This window comes from Gobius niger, assembly GCF_951799975.1.
Source record: "Gobius niger genome assembly, chromosome: 12".
Classification (NCBI taxonomy): domain Eukaryota; kingdom Metazoa; phylum Chordata; class Actinopteri; order Gobiiformes; family Gobiidae; genus Gobius; species Gobius niger.
Window position 1 is genome coordinate 8,667,300 of NC_136863.1, and position 24,189 is coordinate 8,691,488.

General features: G+C 39.7%; 1 protein-coding gene across 2 annotated transcripts in view; it reads right to left on the reverse strand.

Annotated features, from left to right (window-relative positions):
• Positions 1–2,055: 2,055 nt before the first annotated feature.
• Positions 2,056–24,189, reverse strand: part of plekhg7 (pleckstrin homology domain containing, family G (with RhoGef domain) member 7) — a 31,265-nt gene continuing 9,131 nt past the window's right edge. Inside the window, exons 4-17 of one of the 2 annotated variants that reach the window (XM_079567989.1) lie at positions 21,078–21,196; positions 18,706–18,746; positions 16,171–16,272; positions 13,238–13,393; positions 12,856–12,951; positions 10,969–11,067; positions 8,836–8,949; positions 6,813–6,987; positions 4,001–4,116; positions 3,769–3,856; positions 3,608–3,687; positions 2,592–2,748; positions 2,391–2,488; positions 2,056–2,303 (exon numbers count right to left, since the gene is read on the reverse strand). In XM_079567989.1, coding sequence (XP_079424115.1) covers positions 2,193–2,303; positions 2,391–2,488; positions 2,592–2,748; positions 3,608–3,687; positions 3,769–3,856; positions 4,001–4,116; positions 6,813–6,987; positions 8,836–8,949; positions 10,969–11,067; positions 12,856–12,951; positions 13,238–13,393; positions 16,171–16,272; positions 18,706–18,746; positions 21,078–21,196 — 1,552 coding nt within the window. In that variant the 3' untranslated portion in view covers positions 2,056–2,192. The remainder of the gene's footprint in view (positions 2,304–2,390; positions 2,489–2,591; positions 2,749–3,607; positions 3,688–3,768; positions 3,857–4,000; positions 4,117–6,812; positions 6,988–8,835; positions 8,950–10,968; positions 11,068–12,855; positions 12,952–13,237; positions 13,394–16,170; positions 16,273–18,705; positions 18,747–21,077; positions 21,197–24,189) is intronic. The other variant, XM_079567990.1, reaches the window with a different exon arrangement.

Genomic DNA, 24,189 nt, shown 5'->3' on the forward strand with positions numbered 1-24,189 from the left:
TCCTCAAGTAGAAGTAAAAAGTACTGCTTTAAAACTACTCAAAGAAGTAGTTCTGCAACTCGAGTACAACCCGCCTCTGCAGATTTTATTTCAACCATTCTTTTTTGTATCATTTTTGGGCTGCGTTTTCTTCATATGGTGCTTTCTCGACATGCAGCTTCTAAAAAAAGGCCTGCACCATCTGTTTCGTCTTGATTTTATTATGTTTTTTGTTGTTGTTGCTGCTGCTCATTTCCACTCGACGCACTAAAGATTCATGTTTGCGTGCATGTGTGTGGAAGTGCTCCTCTTTGAAGCAATAACTGTGCGTGCCGTCAAGTGTGAGACATTGTGTGATGTGTTTTGCCGTGCACTGAAGGCCTGCAATGTGTGCGACTGTTGGCGTTTAGAACCTCGGGCGCGTTTTGGAGATGTCCGTGTCATGTCTCCGTGGGTGAGAACACTGTAGGAAAGCGTTCCTAATAATTTATAAAAAGCTGTTAAAAGACTTGGTGTAATTGTCCAGAAGAGAGGAGCAGGCCAGGGCACTGCAGCGCGGGCCGCTCTGGTATTTGGCAGTGGACAGCTTGTTTGAGGCTCCACAATTAGTTCTTTGTGCTTGTTGCTCATTATTGAAGAATGTCCATCTCAACTGCAGGCAAAGAACATGTGTCTGTTTTTGTTTTCTACCTCAGATTGGCACAGGAAAGCACCATTTCTAAATCCACATCTTCATATTAATACTAAGCATATAAATAGAGGAAATGATTATCCATTATTAAATTGTACAGTCCCTAAAATCAGCACCTTATTACTCCTGGGTATCTAAACCCAGTCACAGATGTCCAACCTTCTACAGGCTTCTGCATTTTCCACTCACAGTACTCACCTGCTCACAAGGCTGTTAATAATCTTTGTGTTTGTAATGACACAGTAACATTGTGTTGAACATGACTACAGTGGAAAAAGTTTTATCTTGTGTTGTGGTGCTGCAGCGGTGTGGCACTAGTCTGTTTTTGTGCATGATCGTCATGTGTTTGGTTTGAAGGTGTGCCTTAGGCCAATGTGTTCAGCATCTTTGTCAGACCATGGTGACCTCAGGGTTCACCTGAATGAATGAGTTCATGAGAAAAATAATGGTTACTGTTTCAGTGTGTGTTGCACCATGTTGATTTTCTAATTCTTCTCCATGACTAACTTAAATAAAATACACCATATGTTTGTACCTTGTGTTTTGTTTGTCAGAGAACATTGATGAAAAAAATCTAAATAGCCGCTAGGGGTACATGGAGTTAATTGAAATTAAAAAGGTGAAACTAAGAAAAGAAAGCTACCCTTCCTGATCAAGAAAAGGTCATCATCCGTCCATCCATCCATTTTCTTCAGCTTTATCCGGGGCCGGGTCGCGGAAGCAGCAGTGTAACAGAGATGCCCAGACTTCCCGATCCACTCACACTTCTTCCAGCTGTTCTGGGGGGACCCCGAGGCGACACCAGGTCAGCTGGGTCACACCTGTAGCATTGATTAGAACTGTGGCATTGTTTTAATAAGCGTCCGCAAAGTCAAAAGATCCTGTGTTGCATAACATTGTCACCAAGATCTTGATCACGGAGAGTGTGACCACAGCGCAAAGCCTTCTCCAGCACATCCCAAAGATTCTCAATGGGGTTAAGATCTGGCCAATCTATGTGTGAAACTGATGTTTCATCCTCCTTGAACTCACAATGTGAGCCCCATGAATCCTGGTGTTGTCATCTTGGAATACGCTCATGCCATCAGGGAAGAAGAAATTTCAAGATGTTCAGCTTGTCAGCTGATCTCATTCCGACTGCAGCAGCCCCAGATCATAACAGTTAATAGTTTTTTTGTTCTGGCAGTGTTTTAAAATATTAATTGGACAGGTATGAATATTTTAGCTTCATTTTAAATTTGAACACTGTCTTTAAACAAATAAATAGTGTAAGGTGACCACTTTAAAATGAAATGGCAGCATACTCATAACTGGGAGTGAATGACCCAAGGCGTGGATGAGACAAATAAGTTTGGAAACCACGGTTCTAAATAATCTGACATTTATTCCACTCTCCTGCAGTAGCTGCCCTGCAAGGCACATAACAAAATTACAAAACTCTCCTAGTGCTAATACAGTCTTTAAAGATGTCGAGAGACATTGAAGTGCACGTCATCAGTAAATGGCTTTAGTGCTTTGAGGGTCATATCTGTGAGGACTCCAGCCACAGGGAGGCGCTCTTGTGTCGCAGCTGCAGAGAGTCATGCTTCAGCAGAGCAGACACTGCATCCTCGATCTTTGTCATCCAAGCTCTCTGAAAGAAGAGGGAGGGAAATCATGATATATGAGAAAACTGGACAAACAACAACAATAACTTCACATAATCATAGAAGAGACTTACTTTGGCAGTTTCTGAAGGAGCCTGCAGAATAAAAGCCCCGATACACTGCTGGTAGCGATTCTGGTGCATAATAATAAAAGAATGAGGCAGACCCGACGCTGCAAAAGAAGCAGATTCACCTTTACAAACATCGCAATATAACACACCTCCACTCAAAGGGGCTTGACTGCATAAAAGATGCTACAATATAGACTTTATTACTTGATGCGTTTAGCTGGTCGATGTTCTTGAGCTGTAGTCGGTCCAGAGAGACGGGCTGGTCCACCACGGTGAAGGTGCAGCCCTCCTTCAGCAGCTGGTCCAGCTCCTGGTTCTGAGCGAGTCTGAGGGGATTCTGCTCTGGACCAATGGAGCGCTGCTGGGTCAAACAAAGACAACAATGAACCTGAATTCAGTTTGGAAAAGAGCTGAGTGAGTGATTTGGGAAAACATTGTCTATTTAACAAGTATTGACATTGCACAATTAAATACTTAAAATCTGAATTGTTGACATGAACAAAGACTGCAATTATTTAGGCAGTACAATTTTCTTTACAAACACAAAGTATTTCGTCTGTAGGAAGTGGTCCTAACCCGTTATCTGCCATCGCAGGGTTAGAGTCAGGGTTAGTAATTATGCATATTCACATCTCAAAGCTTATTGACAGAAAAGCTTACAGCCTACGTGCCAGTGTGAATCCTCATTTGAAAGCCAAGACCGTCTAGTTTCTAAAACTATTTGAGATCAGTGCGAGTGAAACACAATTTGCATCTCATTTGTCGTCCCCAACCCTAATCATAACCCTAACCCCCTGATCCAGGGAGGGGGGTGCCAATTAAAAGGTTAATTTGCTTAAAACCGGCAAACCCTGTAGTTTAGACCTCTACAACATGTTCTGCAATACATGGTTCTTGTATTATTTTAATTGTACATTTCTCAGTCTTCTCTCAAACGTTAATGCTCCTGGACAGGTTCAAACAGCAGATTTAATCACAACTGCACAAGAATTGTAATTAGATATATCCAGGAACTTTATATGCGTGAGGACTGGCACATACTGCTGAACTAGTACAAGAATCACACGCATTTTTAAACATATTTGAAGTATTCATAATAACACCACATAAAGACAGGATATTTAGGACATACGATTACTGTACATGGATAAGTCCAGCTTTTGCCAACTTCTAACATTGACCTTGCAGCCCAAGTTCCTTCCAGACTGAGAATACTGTACCTTTTTGTTTCTTTTGATTTTTGTGATGAGAAGAAATTCGTCAAACAGGAACAGATAAACATCGATGAGCTTGGTGTTCTCTGGAGGTAAAAAACAACGCGTTACTTCGGGCCGTGCGTCACATACGTCAAACATGACGAGCGGGAGCAAAAGGTCCTCACCCGTGAGCACAAGTTTGCCCTCGTGGAGAAGGCTGCGGTGAGAAATGAGATTCTCCAGCGTGACCGCCTTCAGCAGATGTTTCAGATTCTGGAAGACAGATACTGGCTCAACTTTGAACTTTCTCTAAGGCGGTGGTTCTCAAACTGTGGTGCGCAGGCTGCTACAAGTGTAGGCTATTATTATTGCTAATGATTATAATTATCATTGTCTATGTTATTACACTGCACTGACCTCGGGGATGAAGGCGCGCTTGTCTCTCTCCCAAACAGGCAGCCACACCAGGGCGTCCCTCAGCAGCTTCACCTTCTGATAGTTGTCCAGCCATTTGACTTTCCCTTCCAGATCACCTGAAGTCACACAGCAGGCAACAAGTTATGAAACAAATGCTATGTAAGGCAGGGTTTAGGTGCAATTATATACACGAGAATACATGTTACTAGGGCTGTGCAATTAATAGAAATTCGATTACGATTTCGATTACAACAGTAAACGATTACAAAATTAGCATAATCGCACAAAATCGATTTTAATTTTTTTTTTCAATTTTTTTTTTTTTTTCCTTTTTCAAAATGTTTTTTTCAATTTTTTTTCTAATTTTTAATTTTGGGATTTTTGTCACTTTTTTGCTTGATTTTTGTCTTTTTTTGCTGGATTTTTTTCACTTTTTTGATGGATTTTTGTCATTTTTTTGCTGGATTTTTGTCTTTTTTTGCTGGATTTTTGTCACTATTTTTGCTGGATTTTTGTCACTTTTTTGCTGGATTGTTTTTTTTTTTGATGGATTTTTGTCACTTTTTTGCTGGATTGTTGTCTTTTTTTTATGGATTTTTGTCACTTTTTTGATGGATTTTTGTCTTTTTTTTGATGGATTTTTGTCACTTTTTTGATGGATTTTTGTCTTTTTTTGACGGATTTTTGTCACTTTTTTGATGGATTTTTGTCACTTTTTTTGATGGATTTTGTCATTTTTTTGATGGATTTTTGTCACTTTTTTGATGGATTTTTGTCACTTTTTTGATGGATTTTTTTAAAGGCAACAAATAATCGTTTGAATAATCGTGATTTCAATTATGACAAAAATAATCGTGATTATTATTTTTTCAATAATCGAGCAGCCCTACATGTTACTGCACAAAATATAACTAAGGTCTCTCTCCATATTGTCATCAGGATTTTTTTGCCTGTAGATTTGACAATTCAGGATGAAAAGCGGAGATGGACAGCTGAAAAGCTAACATACAATATAGAAGGACAATGTTCCACCATACTGTATGTGTAGCAGCACAAAAACACAGCCATTACTATATCATAAGCATACGGACTGTTCTGATTAATTACACAAATAGATTTACAAATATAGATTAGGGGGGGTCCGTATCGTATCGCATATTGTTATCGCAATATCATTTTATTATATCGTTGTTATTTTTTACATTGTTGTGGACACGATATAATCCATGCTCCGCTCAGCTCCATCAGAGCAGCATAAACACTGACCGGAGAACACGGTGACAGGTGCTCAAAAAGTAAAAAGAATTGAAGGATGTAAACTGCTTGAGTAGATCATATGAATGAATAAAATATCACTTATTCATCTTCCCAATAGGCGTAAGGCTGGGATTTTGAAGTAAATGTCCATTGTCAATTATATCGTCAAATATATTGTTATCGTGATAATATATCGTGATATATATTTTAGGGCCAGGGGTGTAAAACATACACCGATTTAATCTGCCCCGTAGAGCATAAATTCCAGAGTAGGTTAAAAAAAATAAAAAGTAAGTCTCTAGCCCATTCCTGTGCAGAGTTAGGAATTTTTGAAAGAATAACCAGAATGCTCATTCTAGCCACTAGGGGGCATTAAATAAAACAAAATTGAAAGAGTTCCACACGTGTCCAGCAGAGGGCACTGACATAATAAGAGCTCAGGATATGAACAACACATTTTATAGCCATGTGGTAAATGGATTCAGTAACAGTTTACCACCACCGAGTGTGGAGTGAATGAATAATGACTACTATGTAGTGCTTTGAGGAACTTGTGACACAGGCTTGTAAAGTGCAATACAAGTGTAAGCCGGTGTTATTGATTAGGCTACAGTCAAGTTGGGGCTTTGACCAAATCACAGCTTATTATTGTTCATTCATTAGAAACATTTTCTCTATTATATACGGCCCGCGACCCGCTGTGGGAACAGAGTTTTGGCCCGTGACCCAAAATGAGTTTGACACCCCTGTTTTAGGCCATATCGCCCTGCCCTAATATAGATTGACTTAGATTTCGTCAATAATTTCCCCAAACCATTCATTCAGAGACATTTGTCAGTGTGTCTGTCATCTCCACACACCCTGTGTGGTTTTGTTATAGAGTATCGTTCCATGTAATTTCATTGGGCAGACTGACTAATAAGGAATAATTGCTCCTCAGTCATTGGTATTTGACATCGACAATGCTTGTATGTTGTTACAAATTAAGTGGTGACTAACAGAATGATCTCATGAGGGCAGTGCAGTGACGGGAGCTTCTCAAACAGGGGCGTTGACAGTATTTGAAGTTTGCACACACTGTACCAGTAAATGCTCAAAGGATGAAAGTCCCAAAGCTCTGCCCTGTGCAGCTCCACCACGCCTGTTTATGGTAAACACTGTGGCTACAGCTCAGCTTTGGTAACCTGATCGGGGCGCTTTGGTTAAGATTTATTGATAAAGTACATTGTGCGCAGCTCGTCCATCTGGTTGGAAAGAGATCTGCCACAACAGGTCTACTGCATAAACACGCTGAACAGAGACATCACTCAGGCTGCCGACCAGGCATGAGACAAGCTGCTTTCAAAGACTGGTATCGTTCTGTTTGTCTCGAAGATAACCTCCACCTCCCGCTTTTATACACCGTTTACTCACACAATATTTGTAAAGCACAGTCAAACAGTCAAACACCTTGGACACAATTTGCTGTGGACTTAAGAATTTGAATTTTACATCACAGAAATGAACGGCCAAGACCCAGTCAACCCAGTAGCTCAGTGTGTTGGGTTACACTTACAAATAGCCGTATCCACTTGCTCCGCCACAGACTGCAGGCCTCGAACCTCATCCTCATCCTCGAGCCTCTTCGCGATGTTCCTCAGCAAAAGCGGGTATCGAGTTAGCCTCTGCAACGGCGCCACCAGCAGGTCACGCAGCTGCAGCCTCCGACACTGTTCGTGCCGCTCACACCACTGAAAGAGAAAGTGGACCCAGGGTGAGCGTCGACAGGAGAAAACGGGAGGTAGGAGAGGTATAAGAGCGCGGCTTTGTGATAGTTTTAAAACGACACACAGGAGATGGGGCTAAAATCTATGGCAGCAATACAAAAACGAGCTTTAAAGCAGGGGTAGGTAAGTTTGCGTCGTGGCAGGCCGATCTTCATCAACACCAAGGGCCGAACCTCACCATTAAAGCCTGAAGTAAAGAACTCTTTTTCTGCAAATGCCAAGTGGTTCTCAAGTGGTTTTGGCTGGATTAACCTCAGATGACAAGACACGTAATTTGTCATATAGCGTATTAAACATTGTATTTTCAACCAATTTTTTATTCAACAAGCAGTAGATATGCTTTAAAGAGATCAAAACAACCCAATAATATACATTTTAACAGACTCTGGTGTGTTTTCTTGCAGTTTCAGATGGAAAATATGGAAGAACAAAAAAAGGTTTCCTAGACCCACTGAAAATGGTTCTGCAACCCACTACGTTACATTTGACCAAGTGGGATGTTCTGCCGGGACATTTTAAAAACATTGTATTTTTAGAGTACTTTAACAGGTATTTCATCTCTTATTTGCATAATAATATTTCTCAAAATCATCTTAGGGGCCAGAGGTTCTGTTCTGGAGGGCCGGATTTTGCCCCCGGGCCGGACGTTGCCTACCCCTGCTTTAAAGGCTTACGCAAACACAACAAGAAATGTTTTTTTTCCCCCCTTCATGTTCAACTTTTGGGCCAGATTGGTCTCTAAACATGAAAACTTTAACCAGGAAACAAAGAAATAATCTAATCCACACAATAATCTATTGTATTATTGTAATAAAAATAATTATTCCATTGATTTACATTGGAAATTGCAACTTCAAAAGCAGTTTTCCAAAATGCTTTCCCCCCCCTCACAAGTAGCAACTTTCACTACTTTTTTTTTTTTTTTTAACCCCAAAGGATTTGTTGACATCTTATTTCTAGCCAGAATTATTGAGTTTCTAACCCCATAAAGCAGTAAAAATATATTCCACAAATTAAAACCTGGCTCAATCCCAAAATATAATTTTGTCGCTCAAAATAATTTATGCACAAAATGCCTTTAATAAATGATAGGAAACTTTTTTAAATGCCAGTAATCTACACCAAAAGTTTCAAAGCAATATCTCCCTATTTATCGGCAGTATCTCGCCTTAAAGGGGCTAGATGCAAGTTTGCCATTTTTTACTCACTACTGCCACCTCAGGTCAGACGTGTGACTGCACCTTCCATATTAAGCTCGTGCATGACGGCACTTCGGACCCGAATTAACACCTTTTTGAGTGACAGTGCGGGATTTTAGAGGTAGTTGTGGTGAACAGGTCTGAGCTCATTCTACACATTAGGACATGGCTGGAACATGTAGGGGGATGAAAACATTTTACATTTTTAAACTCTGTATAGTCCCTTTAAAGCTGTGGAAATCCAATTATTTTCTTGAAGTAGAGTAAACTTCATTTGGCACTGTAGGCCTCCACATTGAAATTGGAAATTGGTGATAGAAAAACAGACCCTGTGCAATTTCCTCCAGCGCAAGAGCTGAGATTTTACCCAACTACCTAAGACTTTTCAGATAGTGCAGCTTTAAGAAAACGCAGCTGACAGTGAAGCCTACACAAAGGGACTCCTGGTCACATTCCCCTCGTTGTCGTGCTGCTCTGACACCGAATGCCTGCTTGCCGTTTGCTCACTGACGCCCCAGGGTGCTGTGCGCTGTCACTTGGCACTGCCCGCTCCTCTGCTTGTGTTTGTCAAAGCATACACAGCGCTTCCAGCCTTTGTACACACAGTCTGTACCTTGACGTAGGATCCAAAGTCCTCCCGGTGCTTCAGGCCGTCCAGATAAAGCAGGGCGGCGGAGTAGTTGAGACAGTACTTCTGCAGGCAGTGGCAAACGCTCTCCTTAAAGACCTGCCAAAGAAGACCCGCACCGTTAATCTGTGGACTCGGGGCAAGGGCTGTTCAATGATGTGACCAAACGTCGCGATAATGATATTCAGGGTCAAATGTAAGCCAAATTTAATACTTTTTAATGACAATCAGGCCTTGATTTTGGCTCAGTTCATTTAATGACTTAATGCTTTTTAACCTCTTAACCCCCACCTGAACCAAGTGCATTTTCACCAGTTTGGCTTTATCCAAATCTTAAAGCTTCTGGAACAAAGCATCAAAATAGTGGCAAAAAGGAGACAAAAAAGCCACAAAAAAGGAACAAAAAAACAAAACAAAAGGACAACAATAAAGTGACTAAAGCATGACCAAAAAGCAACAAAAAGCAACAAAAAGTGACGAATACATGATAAAAATGTGACAAAAACGCGATGAAAAACTGCTAAAAATGCGATAGGGAAAAATCGTCAAAAGTGACAACAACAAAGCAACAACGCAAGGAAAAAGTCCTGTGGAAATCGTGATATTTACAAACAAAATTCCAAGAAAATACAGAAAAACTAAATAATTCGAAAGAACAAGGAGCATGAGACGAAGTTTATTTAATGCCCCTCCGAAACCCTGGATATTATTTACATTTTTTACTAAACCATTTCAACAATGTACATTCCATTAAATGTAACCACAAATTGTAAAATTAGTATTTTCATAAATGCGGAAAGACCAACGGCCGCTCTGCTTTGTGAGGACAACACTAGGGGCCGCCATTCGCTGTAGCACCTCCATATAGCCGCTAGTGCCCCATTGGAATGCATTGCGCTTCAGACACGTTAAAAACAACTTTAAAGCCTGGTTTCTAATTTTCTTAAACTTTCTACAGCTAGGTACTAATGAGGGTCGGACTGTTAGCATTGGAGCTGCACGAACTACACGTCAAGCAAGGGCCGAGTCTACAGTGAAGATCCTGCCCTTATGCACTTTTTAGGCACATGTTTCGTCAGAGCTGGGGAGGGGGGAGTCTGTAAATCCGCCATGATTTCCCCCTCGAGCGTAGTCATTGTGGCAAACGGGGAGGAGTGAGGAGGAGTCGTCTATTATTTTTTACGGTCTATGGTCAAGTCTAGCCAATAAACATAAAAAAAAACATAAAATGAGAAAGGTCATGGCTGCAACGAAACCTTTGCACATGTTTAAGTTGCCATGCGGTTTTGTTTTTAGGCTGCGTTTGCAAAATATGTGACCTCAATGCTAATTTGGAGATACTATATTGTGCAGCTGCATTTGTACACTATGGGGGTCAATTACACTGGGCTTGTTGCAACTAATTTAACATGTGAAATTGCATGTATTACAGTTTTAGGACCCCAAATCTGATATGCAAATTAGAGAATTCTGTGAGCGTAAATAATGTGTTAATGAATGTTACAGGCCCACTTTTACACAAGACCAAACGCTTGGTAAATGACCCCCAAGGTGCACTGACAGGGCAAGTGTACCAGTATAATCTGGATAATTTCACACACTTACTGATTACTTAAATATGTAGCTGACAAGTATCAAGATTAAAGAGACACTCTTCAAGCCATAACGTGCCTAAAGTACACATCACTGATCAAATATTACTCCAATTACTTCAAGTTGCTCAGTTTAATTTTTATATTTACTGTAAGTACTGAAGTATTTACAGTAGAAAAACACCATGGGTTCTTATGGTCTAACCCTGTACTTTAGTCGTCTAAACATGCTCTGAAATGTAGTCTTAGTTTAGCAGTTCAATATGATCAAATATTAATGGTCTTGGACATAAAAATGTGTTCAGTAAAAATTTTAATATAGCCTATACTGCTAATCTAATCACAATCGCCATACTTGGCTAGATAAAATATTATTCCACACCATGCATGGACAGTATGTAGCAATCAGTCAGGCTTCTTTCAAAATACTCATTAGTCACCTGTGCTTCATTTTCCTGAGAAAATAAACGGGGCCCGGTTCCAGCTTTCCCTGGAACAAATAAAGGGATTGATTGTTGCCACTTGCCTTGCTCAGCAGCTCCAGCAGGGTGGGCCCGCCACCCTCGCTTATCGCCAGCGTGTCCTTGATGACACGAAAGAGGTTGTTGAGGAAACCAAAGCTCACCTGCAGAAAAGAGCAGTGTCAGGTGTCTGTGCGAGCTGTGTGGCCGACGCTCTGCCCTCACACACTGTTCATACTGTTCACATCAGGGGGAAAAAATCAAGTGTAGACTCTGCCACTGGTCCTTAAACATGTTAACTTTGAGTTTAATACAAGAGGAGTCTTTGCTTTATAATGACTTTTACTCCACCTTTGCAGCGGAAATGCAATACAATATTTTTCAAGAGGAATTTATTGCAATTTATTATGAACAGATGGTGCTAACAAATCCATAACCTCCATTTAGACATTTTTTAATCAGGTCTTAATCCAAACAGTGATGATGTCACTCTCCCATATGCTACACTCTTCCTTTTCATGCAATAACAAATATTCACAAATATTGAAACGAACCACAGTATTTGTATTAGTGCAAAGCAACAGACAAGGTCCACAATTTCTCTAGACCACAGGAAGAAATGTGTTGTCCTAGTATTCGATTTCAGTTGAATGGCAGGTGCCAATTTTGTTAAGTGTGGCATCACACACAAAAATAAGCCACATCTGGGTCCAAATTGTCGAGAGTTCCATAGACAAACAACCATAGCAAAAAACGCAGCTTCATCTGAATCTCCTGCTGAAATAACAATAAATAAAAGGTCAACAACTGTTTTACACCTAACGCGAACAATATTGCTCACCATTTCTCCAGGGAAAATTAAGATATTTATATATATAAATTAGTCTTCATTGTGTAGGGAGAAAATAATTTGATAATTGATGCCAGAAAAGCATTACTAATGGAAATTCAGAGGAAAAGTAATATTTCTTTGTGGTCAGATGTTTAAAAAGTACAGTGTAGTCGGCTCTACAGCAGGTTATAATCAGCCAATTCCCATATGGTGAACAGGGCTAATGTTCTGTTGGACCAGGAAGTGGAGCAATGACATCCTCACTTAACAAACGTAAACAACTCTATGTGAGAGAAACAGTTTTTGAAAAAATGTTCCTAAAAAATAAATGTCCAAATGTTTTCCCTGATCATTATTTAACAAACCTGCCATATTATTGTTATGACTGAAAGCCTTCTACTGACCAACATCACGCACATGTTTTTGAATACGGTCTGGACTCCTTTATGAGGAAATAATTAGACCATAGTTCCTATATGCGCTGGAAGAGAGGGCTTTGATATTTGTGACAGTTTTTCTTTCATGTGAATGGACTCATAAAGTACAAAGAAATTGGCAATAAACTAAGATGAGAAATCTGCATTTTTACAGTCACCATAGTTACTACCATGGAATTTTCAGCTGTACCATCTCAATTTTAAACTATAGGCTATTGCACATTAACCACACATTTGTCCTGACCCCACCACAATTATACAACACGTTATACAAAAGTTATGTAATGCCTCATCTAAAGAAAACACATAACATAAATATCAAATATAACACTGTACTTGTAATCCAATACATTGTCTTTTTGCTTTACCTCTTTAGTTCATTTAGATCTTAAAAAAAATGAAGCAGCAGAAATTGTGTCATTATTGTAAACAAGTTCCTTATGAATTAGCATTTAGGCATTTTAGTTCAGTGAGGCTGAACTAAGTGCATATTTTTTGAGCATCTCATCAATCTTTAAGATTTAATTTCTTAATGACCGTCCCTCCCTCTGCCGCCTGCTATTGTGTGCACACATTACGCACCATGGGTTTGAGAGTTCACAAAGCGGATTCTCCGTCATGTCTTTTAAAGAGTTGTAGAACGGATAATTAAACTGATTTGACTAGTCACACAGATTTCTCACCAGACAAAGCTCATTGAGGTTGGCAAACAGCCTCCAGGTGTCCACATCCAGCAGGCAGTTCCTCGCCCGCAGGTCCGTCAGCGTGGCCAAAAACACCTGAACGCAACAAAGAAGTCAGAGAAAAGCCCCGGTCGTGCTATCTGCAGCATTCAATTTCTAAAGCACTGGGGTAAAGAAAGGAAACCCGGGATTTCATTGAAAGCAGCAGCAGCAGGTTTTGGGTTTCAACAAGTTTGGTCCATTTATTTGCGCTGGTGTAGTTTTTCAGGGCAGTGACCGAGTTTTGTTCCATATTTTGGGGCCCTAGAGGGAAAGGTTTGCGTGTCCAGAGCCTATGTTATTATAAAGCGACAGACAAACGTGTATGTGTGTGTGTTTTTACCTCTTTTAGGACCATGAGCTGATCCAGGAAGTAAACACACTCGCTGGTGAAGAGCTCCCAGATGGCCTCTTGTCTCTTGTAGGCTTGGGGGTCGGTGTCGGGGTCGGCGCTCACCTGGAACGACTGGTCCCGCAGGAACTCCGCCACACAGTAATCCTGGACGCCCGATGGATTTTCAGGAAGAAAAAAATAAAGAGGTCATGGTATAGTATTGTCTCATGGCAGAATTACCAATGTGAACCAATGGCAATTTGAGACATATATGACAATGTGACTGACTAATGTTACCCCACTCAGAGGAGATACAATAATGGAAGTCTATTAAAATCTTGATCTGATTTTACAAATACTAAATCACCAAACTACTATAACAAATATATACATTTCACTAAATAAGCACAAACTTATGCATGAAAAGATTAAAACTTTGTATCTCCAGCTTTGTCCCCCTGGTGCCCCTTTTATGATATAAAAATGACACTGTAGAGAACAATTGTGCTTTCAGGATACTTGAGTAACTTATGGGACAACATGGACGGTCCGTAGCCATTAACCTCTTAACCAAGAACATTTTCTCCAGTTCGACTTTACCCAAATCTAAAAGCTTCTTGCAAAATAGTGACAAAAACGAGACGTAAATGAGGATGAAAACGCAGCAAAGAAAGAATCAAAAGAGCAACAAAACAGATGACGGAAAAGTGATGAAAAAGCAACAAAGCATGCGACAAAAACGTGACCAAAAAATATCTTGGATCAGTTTTATAGGTCTTAGCTTTCAAATGAGGCGTTACTTTGGCCTATAGGCTGTAATCTCCTGCTTTTAGATGATGGGGGTTAAAAGGTTAATGATATTTCAATGCACATTTCCTGTTAAAGGCACTATACCTGATTTTTTTTTAACTTTCTAGTAATGGAATGACATTTGTTTTGTCCTCCTTTAGTGTATCGTAAACTCTGACATTTGTGGAAAAAACACTGTATCTAGTTATAAAGGATTTGTATCAATTTCATGAACTTGCAGACTAGTTTTCTCACATTTCTGTGACAGTGACCCTGAAAAGTGACCCTGCAAGTTGTGAAATGTGCCTGGAAACTTGTTGGGATGCTACAAATATATTAAGAAAGTTAGGAATGAGTTTGGACAGCAACTAACGGTTTCATTTAGTGGCTCATAATTATTTAAAAAATCAGGTGTAGGGCCTTTAATACTTTAGAGTAGGGTAGGAAACCTCAGGCTCAGCGGCCGAATCCAGGCCTCCAGCATAAAGCCTCTGGCCCCTAAGATGATTTTGAGAAATATTTTACACACGTCAGAGGTCAAATACCTGTGAAAGTACTCCAAAAATGCAAAAACTACTGCCAATATTTATTCTACTTTTTTAACCTTTCCTAGCAAAATACAACGCTAGGGTTTATATGATGTACAACAGGGGTAGGCAAGTTTGTGTCATGGGGGGCCGGATTTTCCCCAAGGGGCGAAACTCACAATTTTAGCCCAAAGTAAAGCACCTTTTCTCTACAAATATAAGTTTTGCTCACAATGTATGACCTAATGGGGTGTTTTTCTGTGAAATGTGAACACATTTACAGTATTTTCCACATTTTAGAGTCCTATTCATGTATTTGGCCTCTGATTTATGAATAAATGTTTCTTCAAAATTCTCTTGGGGGCCAAAGGTTTAATGCTGGAGGGCCGAATTTGGCCCCCGGGCCTGACGTTGCCTACCCCTGATGTACAACATAGGCTATTGTCGAAAATGGTGCTACAGTCATGAGGGGACGGCCCTTGGGGTTTTGGCAATCAAAGAAACTCAGCCCTTCACAAAGCAAACTTGCCAACCACTGATTGAGAGTATAGTGAAAAAAAAACATATCTATAAATATGTACGAGTTGAGAGTAAACAGTTCAAATGGATTGTTTCGCAAAGACAATAATCACTCATCACGTTTATGCAGAAATGCAGAAATTGGAGAGCAACTTGAAACACGCTGGAGCTGCAGGTACAGACTCCTGTTTTAGAATATTATGGCAACACATGAACGCCAGAGGTGGGTAGAGCAGCCAAAAATATTTACTTGATGGGAATAACAATCAAGTAGAGACAAAAAGCAGTGACCCAAATAACTACTCATGTAAAAGTACTTGCTGAAAATACAACTTGTGTAACTGTTTGGCATCTGATTTCTGATTTAGTTGTGAGGCAAAGAGAAAACATGGGAATGCCAAGGAATGTCCCATAAAAATGAGAAGAAAGCATTAATAATAGGCTTGTAAAGTTTTAACACACTGCTTATTATACTTTTATCTGTTAATAGGCCATTAATAATATGCTTATTCATAGCCAACCCTTAACCTAACCCTAAAATGATTACTGATACTTAATGAGCACACCTTAATCTAAAGCGATACCAATAATTCATCACATAAGGTATGAGAATATAATCTATACGTTAACATGAAAGATTTTACCACTTACAGATTAACTCAAGGTGGAAAGAGTAGCCACATGTTCAACCTAATCATGAGCGCTTTACTTAAATATGACATTACTCAAGAGTACAGTGTGATAAAACTACAACAGAGAAGTGCAGTGTCTTTAAAAGTTACGCCATGCACCCTGATGAGCGCAACCTATGCAAAACCAGCTTTTACTGCAGTTCCAAACATGCTTGCATTTGTATCATCGAAGGCTCCCACCGCTCTGGCGACACGCTCCGCTGTCTGTTTTTATAAGTGTGAGCAAAACCTTGAATTTCTGGTTCCTGTTGAACACGTTTTTGTCATTGTGAGTCACTTCTTCTCAAGCGCTTCTATTTGGATAAAGAATCTGTCCGTTAGCTCGCCAAGCACAGCGTTTGTTTGACGAGAATATGCTTGGAGGCCTGAGCAAACACGAGCGTGGCGCTTTAAAGAGGGATTCACCGATTCTCACCTTGTACTTTTGGAAATCCGGGTCCCTCCAGTCCTGGATCTGTGCCGTTGACAAATACTTCTCCACATCTGCCGCAGTGCCGATCTGTAACTTCCCTTTAGTCTGCACACATAAAGGTTAATGTTTATGAATGTTTACTGTAAAGGTTGTTATTTACAGACAAAAAGTGGAAGCGGTGTTGATATTGACAACAAATTGAATTTCTTGCTGAAAAAGCGCTATATGAGATAAGACCATTTAATTTCAGTTTTAGTTAAAATGATTCTCTTTAGCTTCATTCAGTTGCAAAACTAATGACATAAACTATAATGAAATTCAGTGTTGTTTGTTAATGATAAACACTAAGGGCCAGATCTTGTGGCGGCGCACGGGGCGGCGCAGGCTCTTGGCGAAATATTTTCCGAGTGGCGGCGCTATATGTGCCATTCGCCTCCGCCACCTGTGAGGGGGCGTCACAAGAGGAGGTGACTGCACTGATGGAAACACGGCTGACATTCACTTCCTCATTTACATTGGGCTGTCTTGCGTTCTTTCTTAAGCCTTAGGCTCTCACAGGTCAAACTAAAAACTTTATTTACCCCATCGTGAGCTAAACGATGTTCACGTCTCGAGAGAAAAAGAGCTACAGCGTCCGCTGTGGAGCGGATCGGCCACGCTCGGCGTGAACGCGAAGCAAAACAAAAGCACATGTTCATCCCCCACAACCACTCTCCTGGACGCGGAGTCGATCTGGTTGGAGGAAAATGTGTGCGTCTCCACCCACGTAAATGCGCTAAGTCTGGAGTGGCAAGATCACAAAGTGCGCTCCTACTGAGCGCAAAATGTCACGCTATCGTCTCCGTTTTGATGCACAAGATCGGGCCCTAAATCGTAAGTTTAAAATACTTTGACTTTCAACAATAAAGAATATTATTGAAGACCTCTAAAAGAAAAATTAAGTAACTCATGCCCCTAAGCGCCAGTGCAGGTGTCGTAGCAAGTTGCGTTTTTTTTACTCATTAATTGTCCGTGAGAGTAAATACTACGTTGACAGAAAAGACAAACGGAGAGAGGGATATTGTACATCCAGTTACACAATGGAGATATTTTTTTTCACTCAAACTTGGCTGTAAATACTGTTTAAGTGGCGCTAGCCCGCAGTTAGCTTTGCCGGTTAGCCTGTTAGCTCCTTCTTTGTGATTCCATTAGTGTGTATTGCACCTCCGACTCTGTGCAGGGAAAGTTGCAAGTGTGGTTTTCTGGCCAGAGACACTAGGGGGAGGTGAAAGACCCCCCCAATTATCCCATTAACACTTGTATTACCGCAGAGGGACAACGGAAAGGATTTATTAAAGGTAAATAAATTACTTAGTTCTTCTTTAACACTAAAGCTTAAAAATGATAGTTAAGTTCTGTACGAAATAGATTTAACCTCTTAACCCCTGCCTTAACCGAGAACATTTTATCCAGTTCAGCTTTACCCAAATCCATAAGATCATATAGATCAGCGTAATGCCTCATTTGAAAGCTAAGACCTACAAAACTCATCTAAACTGATCTTTTTCCTCGTGTTGTCCTAACTTTTGACATTTTTTCCCCATCGCTTTTTTGTTGGGTTTTCATCACATTTTTCATGGCTTTTTTGTTGCCCTTTTGTTGCTTTTTTGACACTTTTTCATCACTTATCTGTCACTTTTCTGCTGTATTTTGGCTTTTTGTCACATTTTTGTCACTTCACTTTTGTTGCATTTTCACTCTTGTTTTCGTCTCCTTTTTATGCTATTTTGATGCTTTTTTAAGAAGCTTTTAGATTTGGGTAAAGCCAAGTTGGAGAAAATGTGCTCGGTTCAGGTGGGGGCCTTGAATAATCCCACAATGAACATGAAATACAATGAGACACAACTTCCTTTGGGTAAGAAATAAAGCATTACATTAGAAAAATGGAAGAACAATGCAAATAAATGTACTAAAGATAATCTGCCTCTGCATGCATCACGTCAAATTTTTTCCTTTAACAAATTACTGCTTTTAACAAATTCTCCAGGAAACAACCGTATATCAATGCCTTGAAAAGCAATTTAAGCATCAAAAAGTTTATATAGACTTTGGTGAAGTTGCGTAGGGGCTTTACAAATAGGCATAGGCATTTCTTTTAAGTCACAACTAAGCAGTTAAAGATGAAGGAATGATGGAAGGATGAAGGAAAACATGGCTACCTAAAAGTGTGGGGAAAAATATTTAGATTTTGCTTTTGAGGTTGAAACAACAAGGTTAAGCTCATACGTAAGTTGACTTTATACAATTGGCCTATAGGTCAATTTCCACAATAGGTAAAAAACAAGCATTGTAATTATGTTCAGCTTTTTGTGTGTGACCAGTTATGAAATCTTAACGGCCGAAGGGATAAGAGGAAGCACATTAATCTGCTTTGGGAAGTGGGTCAGAGAACAATGTCCAGACTAAATGCTCACTGTTAAATTAGGTACATTCATAAACGAGAAACAGCCATATAACAACAACCAGAAACACGGCAAATCACGCCGACGGCACACCCACCGTACTGCGCCTCGAAAAGGGCCACTTGGACTTCTTTGCATCTGTGAGAAACAAGCCAAAAAGGGTTTGTGATTAGTAAAAACGCCAAAGACTGGTAATGTAGGTTCTTATCGTCTTATAGAAATGGCACAAAGTCATCAAAACGGTTGTGTTAGTGATTGCACATTTTCAAAAGCTGGCATTGTAGGAACACTGACTTCAAAATAGGGCAGAATGTACAGAATTAAGGTGATTAAAAACAGAAATGTTGGTGCTAGAGAACAAGTTCATTTGAATTTTGTCAACATGATCTGACAGAAATGTTGGAGACGGTTTTTAATGTGTGTAGAGAGGTCTAATTAAAGTAGCGTCTTGCCCAAAAGAAGAACTCTTTGCCTAGAGCTGGGATTGAGCAACATTTAGTGGAAAAACGTTTAAAGGGATATTTCAGGATTTTTGACACAGGGCTTCATTTCCTAGTTATCCAGAGTGTTGCTAATTTCTGGAGATATTTTTTTGGTAATTCATGCAGTTCTTATATTTGAAGAGTTTTGTGGCGCTAGGCTAATGCAAGGCTAGCGCATTTCTACGATATCAGCTAGCCTGCATTAAAAACAGTCTGACCCGCTCCACAGTGCACCTGAGGCAAATCACTTATAACTCCAGACTAACCATATAAATGTCTGTGTCAATAGAATAATTTTAACCATTTTGCATTTAAAATAACTTATATTTGAGCAGCATCTGCTTCGTGGTTGTATAAGCTACAAGGCGGCGGAGTGATCTGCTAGAAAATAGTCCCTCAAAATGCGATCATTCATGTGATGCAAGGTCAGTTATATTCCAAAAATTATTCTATCGACACAGGCATTTATATCATTAGTCTGGCATAATAAGTGATTTGCCTCAGGTGCACTGCGGAGCGGGTCAGACTGTTTTTAATGCAGGCTAGCTGATACCATAGACTAGTACTAGCCTAGCGCCACGAAACTCTTCAAATACTGTATAAGAACTGCATGAATTACCAAAAAAATATCTCCAGAAATCAGCAACACTCTGGATAACTAGGAAATGAGGCCCTATGTCAAAAATCCTGAAATATCCCTTTTTTTTTGTGATTTATATTTTTATTGATTTTTTCTTTATACCAATATGACCGTGAGGTCAAAATTCAATCAAGGCATCACATAAATCGTACAAGTCACAGATTGAGGTGCAAACCATAAAAAACAAAACAAACCTCCCCCCTCCCCTCCCTCCCCTCCCACCCTATCCACCCATCCCACCCCATCCACCCCATCCACCCATCCCACCCCTCCCTCCCCCCATTCATACAATTGATGCTGCAAAGATAAAAACAGAGATAGATGAAATAAATAAGATGAAACAATACATAAAGGAAAAAAAAAAAAAAAAAAAATAAAAGAATAAGAAAAATATATTTTTTTTTTAAAACAAAAAAAAACAGAACAGTAACCTCTCGACCTCCCCCTTAGGCAGGGACACCATCCCCCCCAAAAAATAAAAAAAAATAAAAAAAAAGGGCCACAAAACGACCGCACGTGTCAAAAAGAATGTGCGACAAAAAAATAAAAAATAAAACAAAAAAATAAAAAATAAAAAAATAATAAAATAATAATAAATAATAAAAAAAATATCCCTTTAAGAGGCTACGATGAGAGTAAATATCTTGCTCCAACAGATTTCTTGAAATCTTTTGTGAATGTTGACTTAATGTAATGCAATGCTGCATCTCATGTAAACATGTAACTAACTTAATGGTTTCCTTACTACAAGCTACGAAGGGCTAACCTAAGTTAGTTTAGCAATCACATTACTTAAATTACTTAGAATATATGAATTGGGGTGGGAGTAAGTAAGTCTTCTTCCCACTCCTTTTCGAGCTTAAATGTCATTTATTTTATTTCTGTTGGCCAATTATGGGGGCAAAGGAAGTGTGTTGTATGTAATGGTAAAGATCTTGGACAGGTAAGGCATGTACCCTTGTCTCTGTATTTGTTCCTGAACACGGTTTGTATAGTTTTGTTTATGGCTCGAAATAAAATGCTCAATTCAATTCAAATGAAGGACTTATTTCAAGATTATTTTTTGCAGTGAGCTGCCCTGGCGTAGACTGACAGAAGCAAATCCGTGGCATCAAACCCTCATGTCATCACTCTCAAATGATCTCTCTCAAACACTGCATTCACACATAGGCGGGCAGGACGGTGAAGTGTCATGCCCAGCGCAAACTACAACAGCCTGCACCAGTCAGAGCTGGCAACCGAGCAGCTGAACTTTGGATCTAAGGACGAAGCCCGTTACTAAGTGAGCCACATGTTGTAATAAAACCCATGACGGCTCAAGTAAAACAAACAAACTAATGCAGTCACCTGAAAGTGTTGAACCGTTGAGTAAATTCGCCGCCCCGTTCGATACAAAAAGGTCACCGGGTGAAACGTCCAGTCCCGGTAAGCTGACCACGACGGAGCTCCGCCTTCTTTCATGAAGCCTAGAACGAGAAAGAAGGAGTTGATGTGATACAGTTTATGTTTAATTGATGAAATCTTGATAGCAAAGATCATGCACTGCTATGTAAACATCTTTAGCCATTTGTCTTTCACTTGCACACAAACCTGAAGAGCCAGCATTATTCTAAACAAGTGTGTGTAGACATACTGCAAGCCACAGGAAATGATAAGAATTCCTCTTTGTCATTTGACGTGGCTGAAATACCAGTGACAATACCATTTGCAGAGAGCTCCAGGTTGACAATAGGTTGCGTTCACGATGTTCTAGTACATAATTACAGACGGAGGGCAGGGGTCTTTCCTATTCTACTGTCCATTCACTTTTTAGAGACAGAAAATGCCCAGATAGAAAGTCCACAAACGCTGAACCTTTAACATTTTTTGTATTTTGTATTAAACTGTACGTCCTTTTTGTTGAGAGAAGAAGACATTGTGCCAGTTTTTGTTTCAATACCAGGGGTGTTCATGATGAATCAGTTAAATCGATTAATCGTCATCATCGGCTTAACGGATTAGAAGAAGTGCCAACCAATTAATCGTAGCGCTGTATACAAGACAGAAGATAGAGAACCATCTGAGAACAGAATTAATAAGGGAAAATCTACTGTTTCCTAAAATGTATACATTTATAACAAGTATTTGTTTAATCATTCCACTTTTTAAAATTATTATTCCATTATTATTTCTGGTAAAAAGCTCTTGTTTATAAAAGATGTTTTGTGAAATGAGACAAAGCCATAATTGTTCTGCAAGACGAGCAATTAATTGATTAAAGTAAATGAACAAAATGTGCCTCCCTAGTGAATACACTCAAAAATTGACACAGCTAAAGTTTGATAAACATTTCACAAACAATACAATGAAATCCAAATAGTAGTTAAGACATTACATTCCAAACCAGGCCGCCCTCCTCTATATGCACGCTATGATATTCTCGCATGTATCATACTGTATGACAGCATGGATTGGGCACAGGCCGCTCCTCAAGCTACTAAAAGTATTGGATCATTATAAAATCAAGCAATATTTCAAGCAATATTTCAATCATTGACAAAAAGCCTAATCAGTCACCAGAGGCTCCATCAGTCACAACTGTATGATTCCACACCGCAAGACTTCATTCGGTCAGTCTGCCATTTCCTACTCAGGTCCGAAGCTGTGGAACTCATTACCCACCGAACTTAAAACCATAAATGGTAAATGGCCTCAACTTATATAGCGCTTTTCTACCTTTAACAGGCCCAAAGCGCTTTACAGTAAGGATCCAGTCACCCATTCCCTCTCTCATTCATACAACAGTGTACGCAGACACTGGAGGCAAGTAGGATGAAGTGTCTTGCCCAAGGATACGACGAGTCTGAATGCAAACTCACGACCTTCCACTCACGTGACCACCCACTCTACCAACTGCACCACTGTCGGCCCTTTGAGTTTAAAATATATCTGAGTTTCAAATGTTCACTTCTCGGGTTAAGTCTTGGCTGAAAACAAACCAAACTGTGCCCATTTGTACATAGCACTGAGTCTGTGTGAAAGTATATGTGATCGTATATATGTACAGTATGTGTGTGATTGAAAAGCTTTTATACAAATGTGGTATAAATGTATTTTATTACTGTAAATTGTGTAGGAAGGCCCAACCAGGGACATGAGCTGCAAATTAGCATTCGCTTAAGGTTCTATATGTCTCGCATCAGCAGCAAACCTTTATTGTAACTATGCAGATTGCATCTTCCCTGACAAATAAATCAATCAATAAAAAAAAAAAAACATTTCTATGCAGACTGGAGACGGCTGATATTTTGAAAATCATCTCATCTGGTTGTAAAGTGGGTGGTGACAGATTCCAGTGCGCAGGTGGTGAAAATGATACAATCACCAAAGCATAATGTGTTTTTGTATTATCCCAGATGTTTGAGAATTTTTGTTATAAGGTAGGGAGTACACGATTTTGTAAATCATAAATGTGAGCTATTGATGTCTCAAGATATGAGGTGAATGTGAAATGTTGGTAATATATCAACCAACATTGATGTTAGTTTACTCACAATTACAACGCGATGGAAAAGCTGTCACCGTTTAAGATAAGATAAGATACTACTATATTGATCTCACAATGGAGAAATTCACTTGTTACATCAGCAAGTAATAACGTTTAAATGTTGTGTCTAGTGTGCAGCCTCCAGTAGTTAAAGCTCAGTGGCTGAACTTTGGAGGTTTTTGGCTTTCAAATGAGGAATGGCATGTTCACATACAGTGGGTTTCACAACAACCTTTAACAACTCGACCTGTGTAATGAGTCCCTCTTCCCTGAATATTGACAGAAACCCATTTGTAAATTGTCAGCTCGCTCTGCAAACAATCCCCCCGGTTACATTTCCCAGTCTGAAACCAAAGCAGGAGGAGCGTCGCTGGAAAAACACCGCGTTTGCCTTTTGGCCCCAAGGCATAGCTCAGACAACTGTTGCTCCTGAGCCGTTTTGACTTAGCCTACTTTCTTATGTAATCTCCCCTCACACTTAAGCATGTGCACAGTAACTTGTGAGAATATGTGAAACTCTGGACATGCCTAACATAGTTAAGACACGGTTGCTTAATAATGCGGACGCAAATGAACAGGTTTAATACAGTAGGACCCCAGAAAAGACCGGATGGAGACAAGATATGCTTTATTCTAAGGATATTGTGACCATATAAATGTATAGAAATCTTGCAGCCCTACCTCTGAGGGTCACCTGACGTTCCATACAGTAATGTGCTTATGTGGCATGCATACTTTTCAATTATCTTGAGTCTGACACAACCTTCTGAGTTTATCCATGTATAATCATGAGCATTTCTTGTGGGAAAACAACTTTAAATAGTCAAAGTACAGTCAGGAAGTGTTAATAGAAAGCAGACAGGTACCCCTCTCTGATAACTCCCTTGTTTTTACTTCTAATTACTCAGATCTCGAATGCAACACATGTTTATC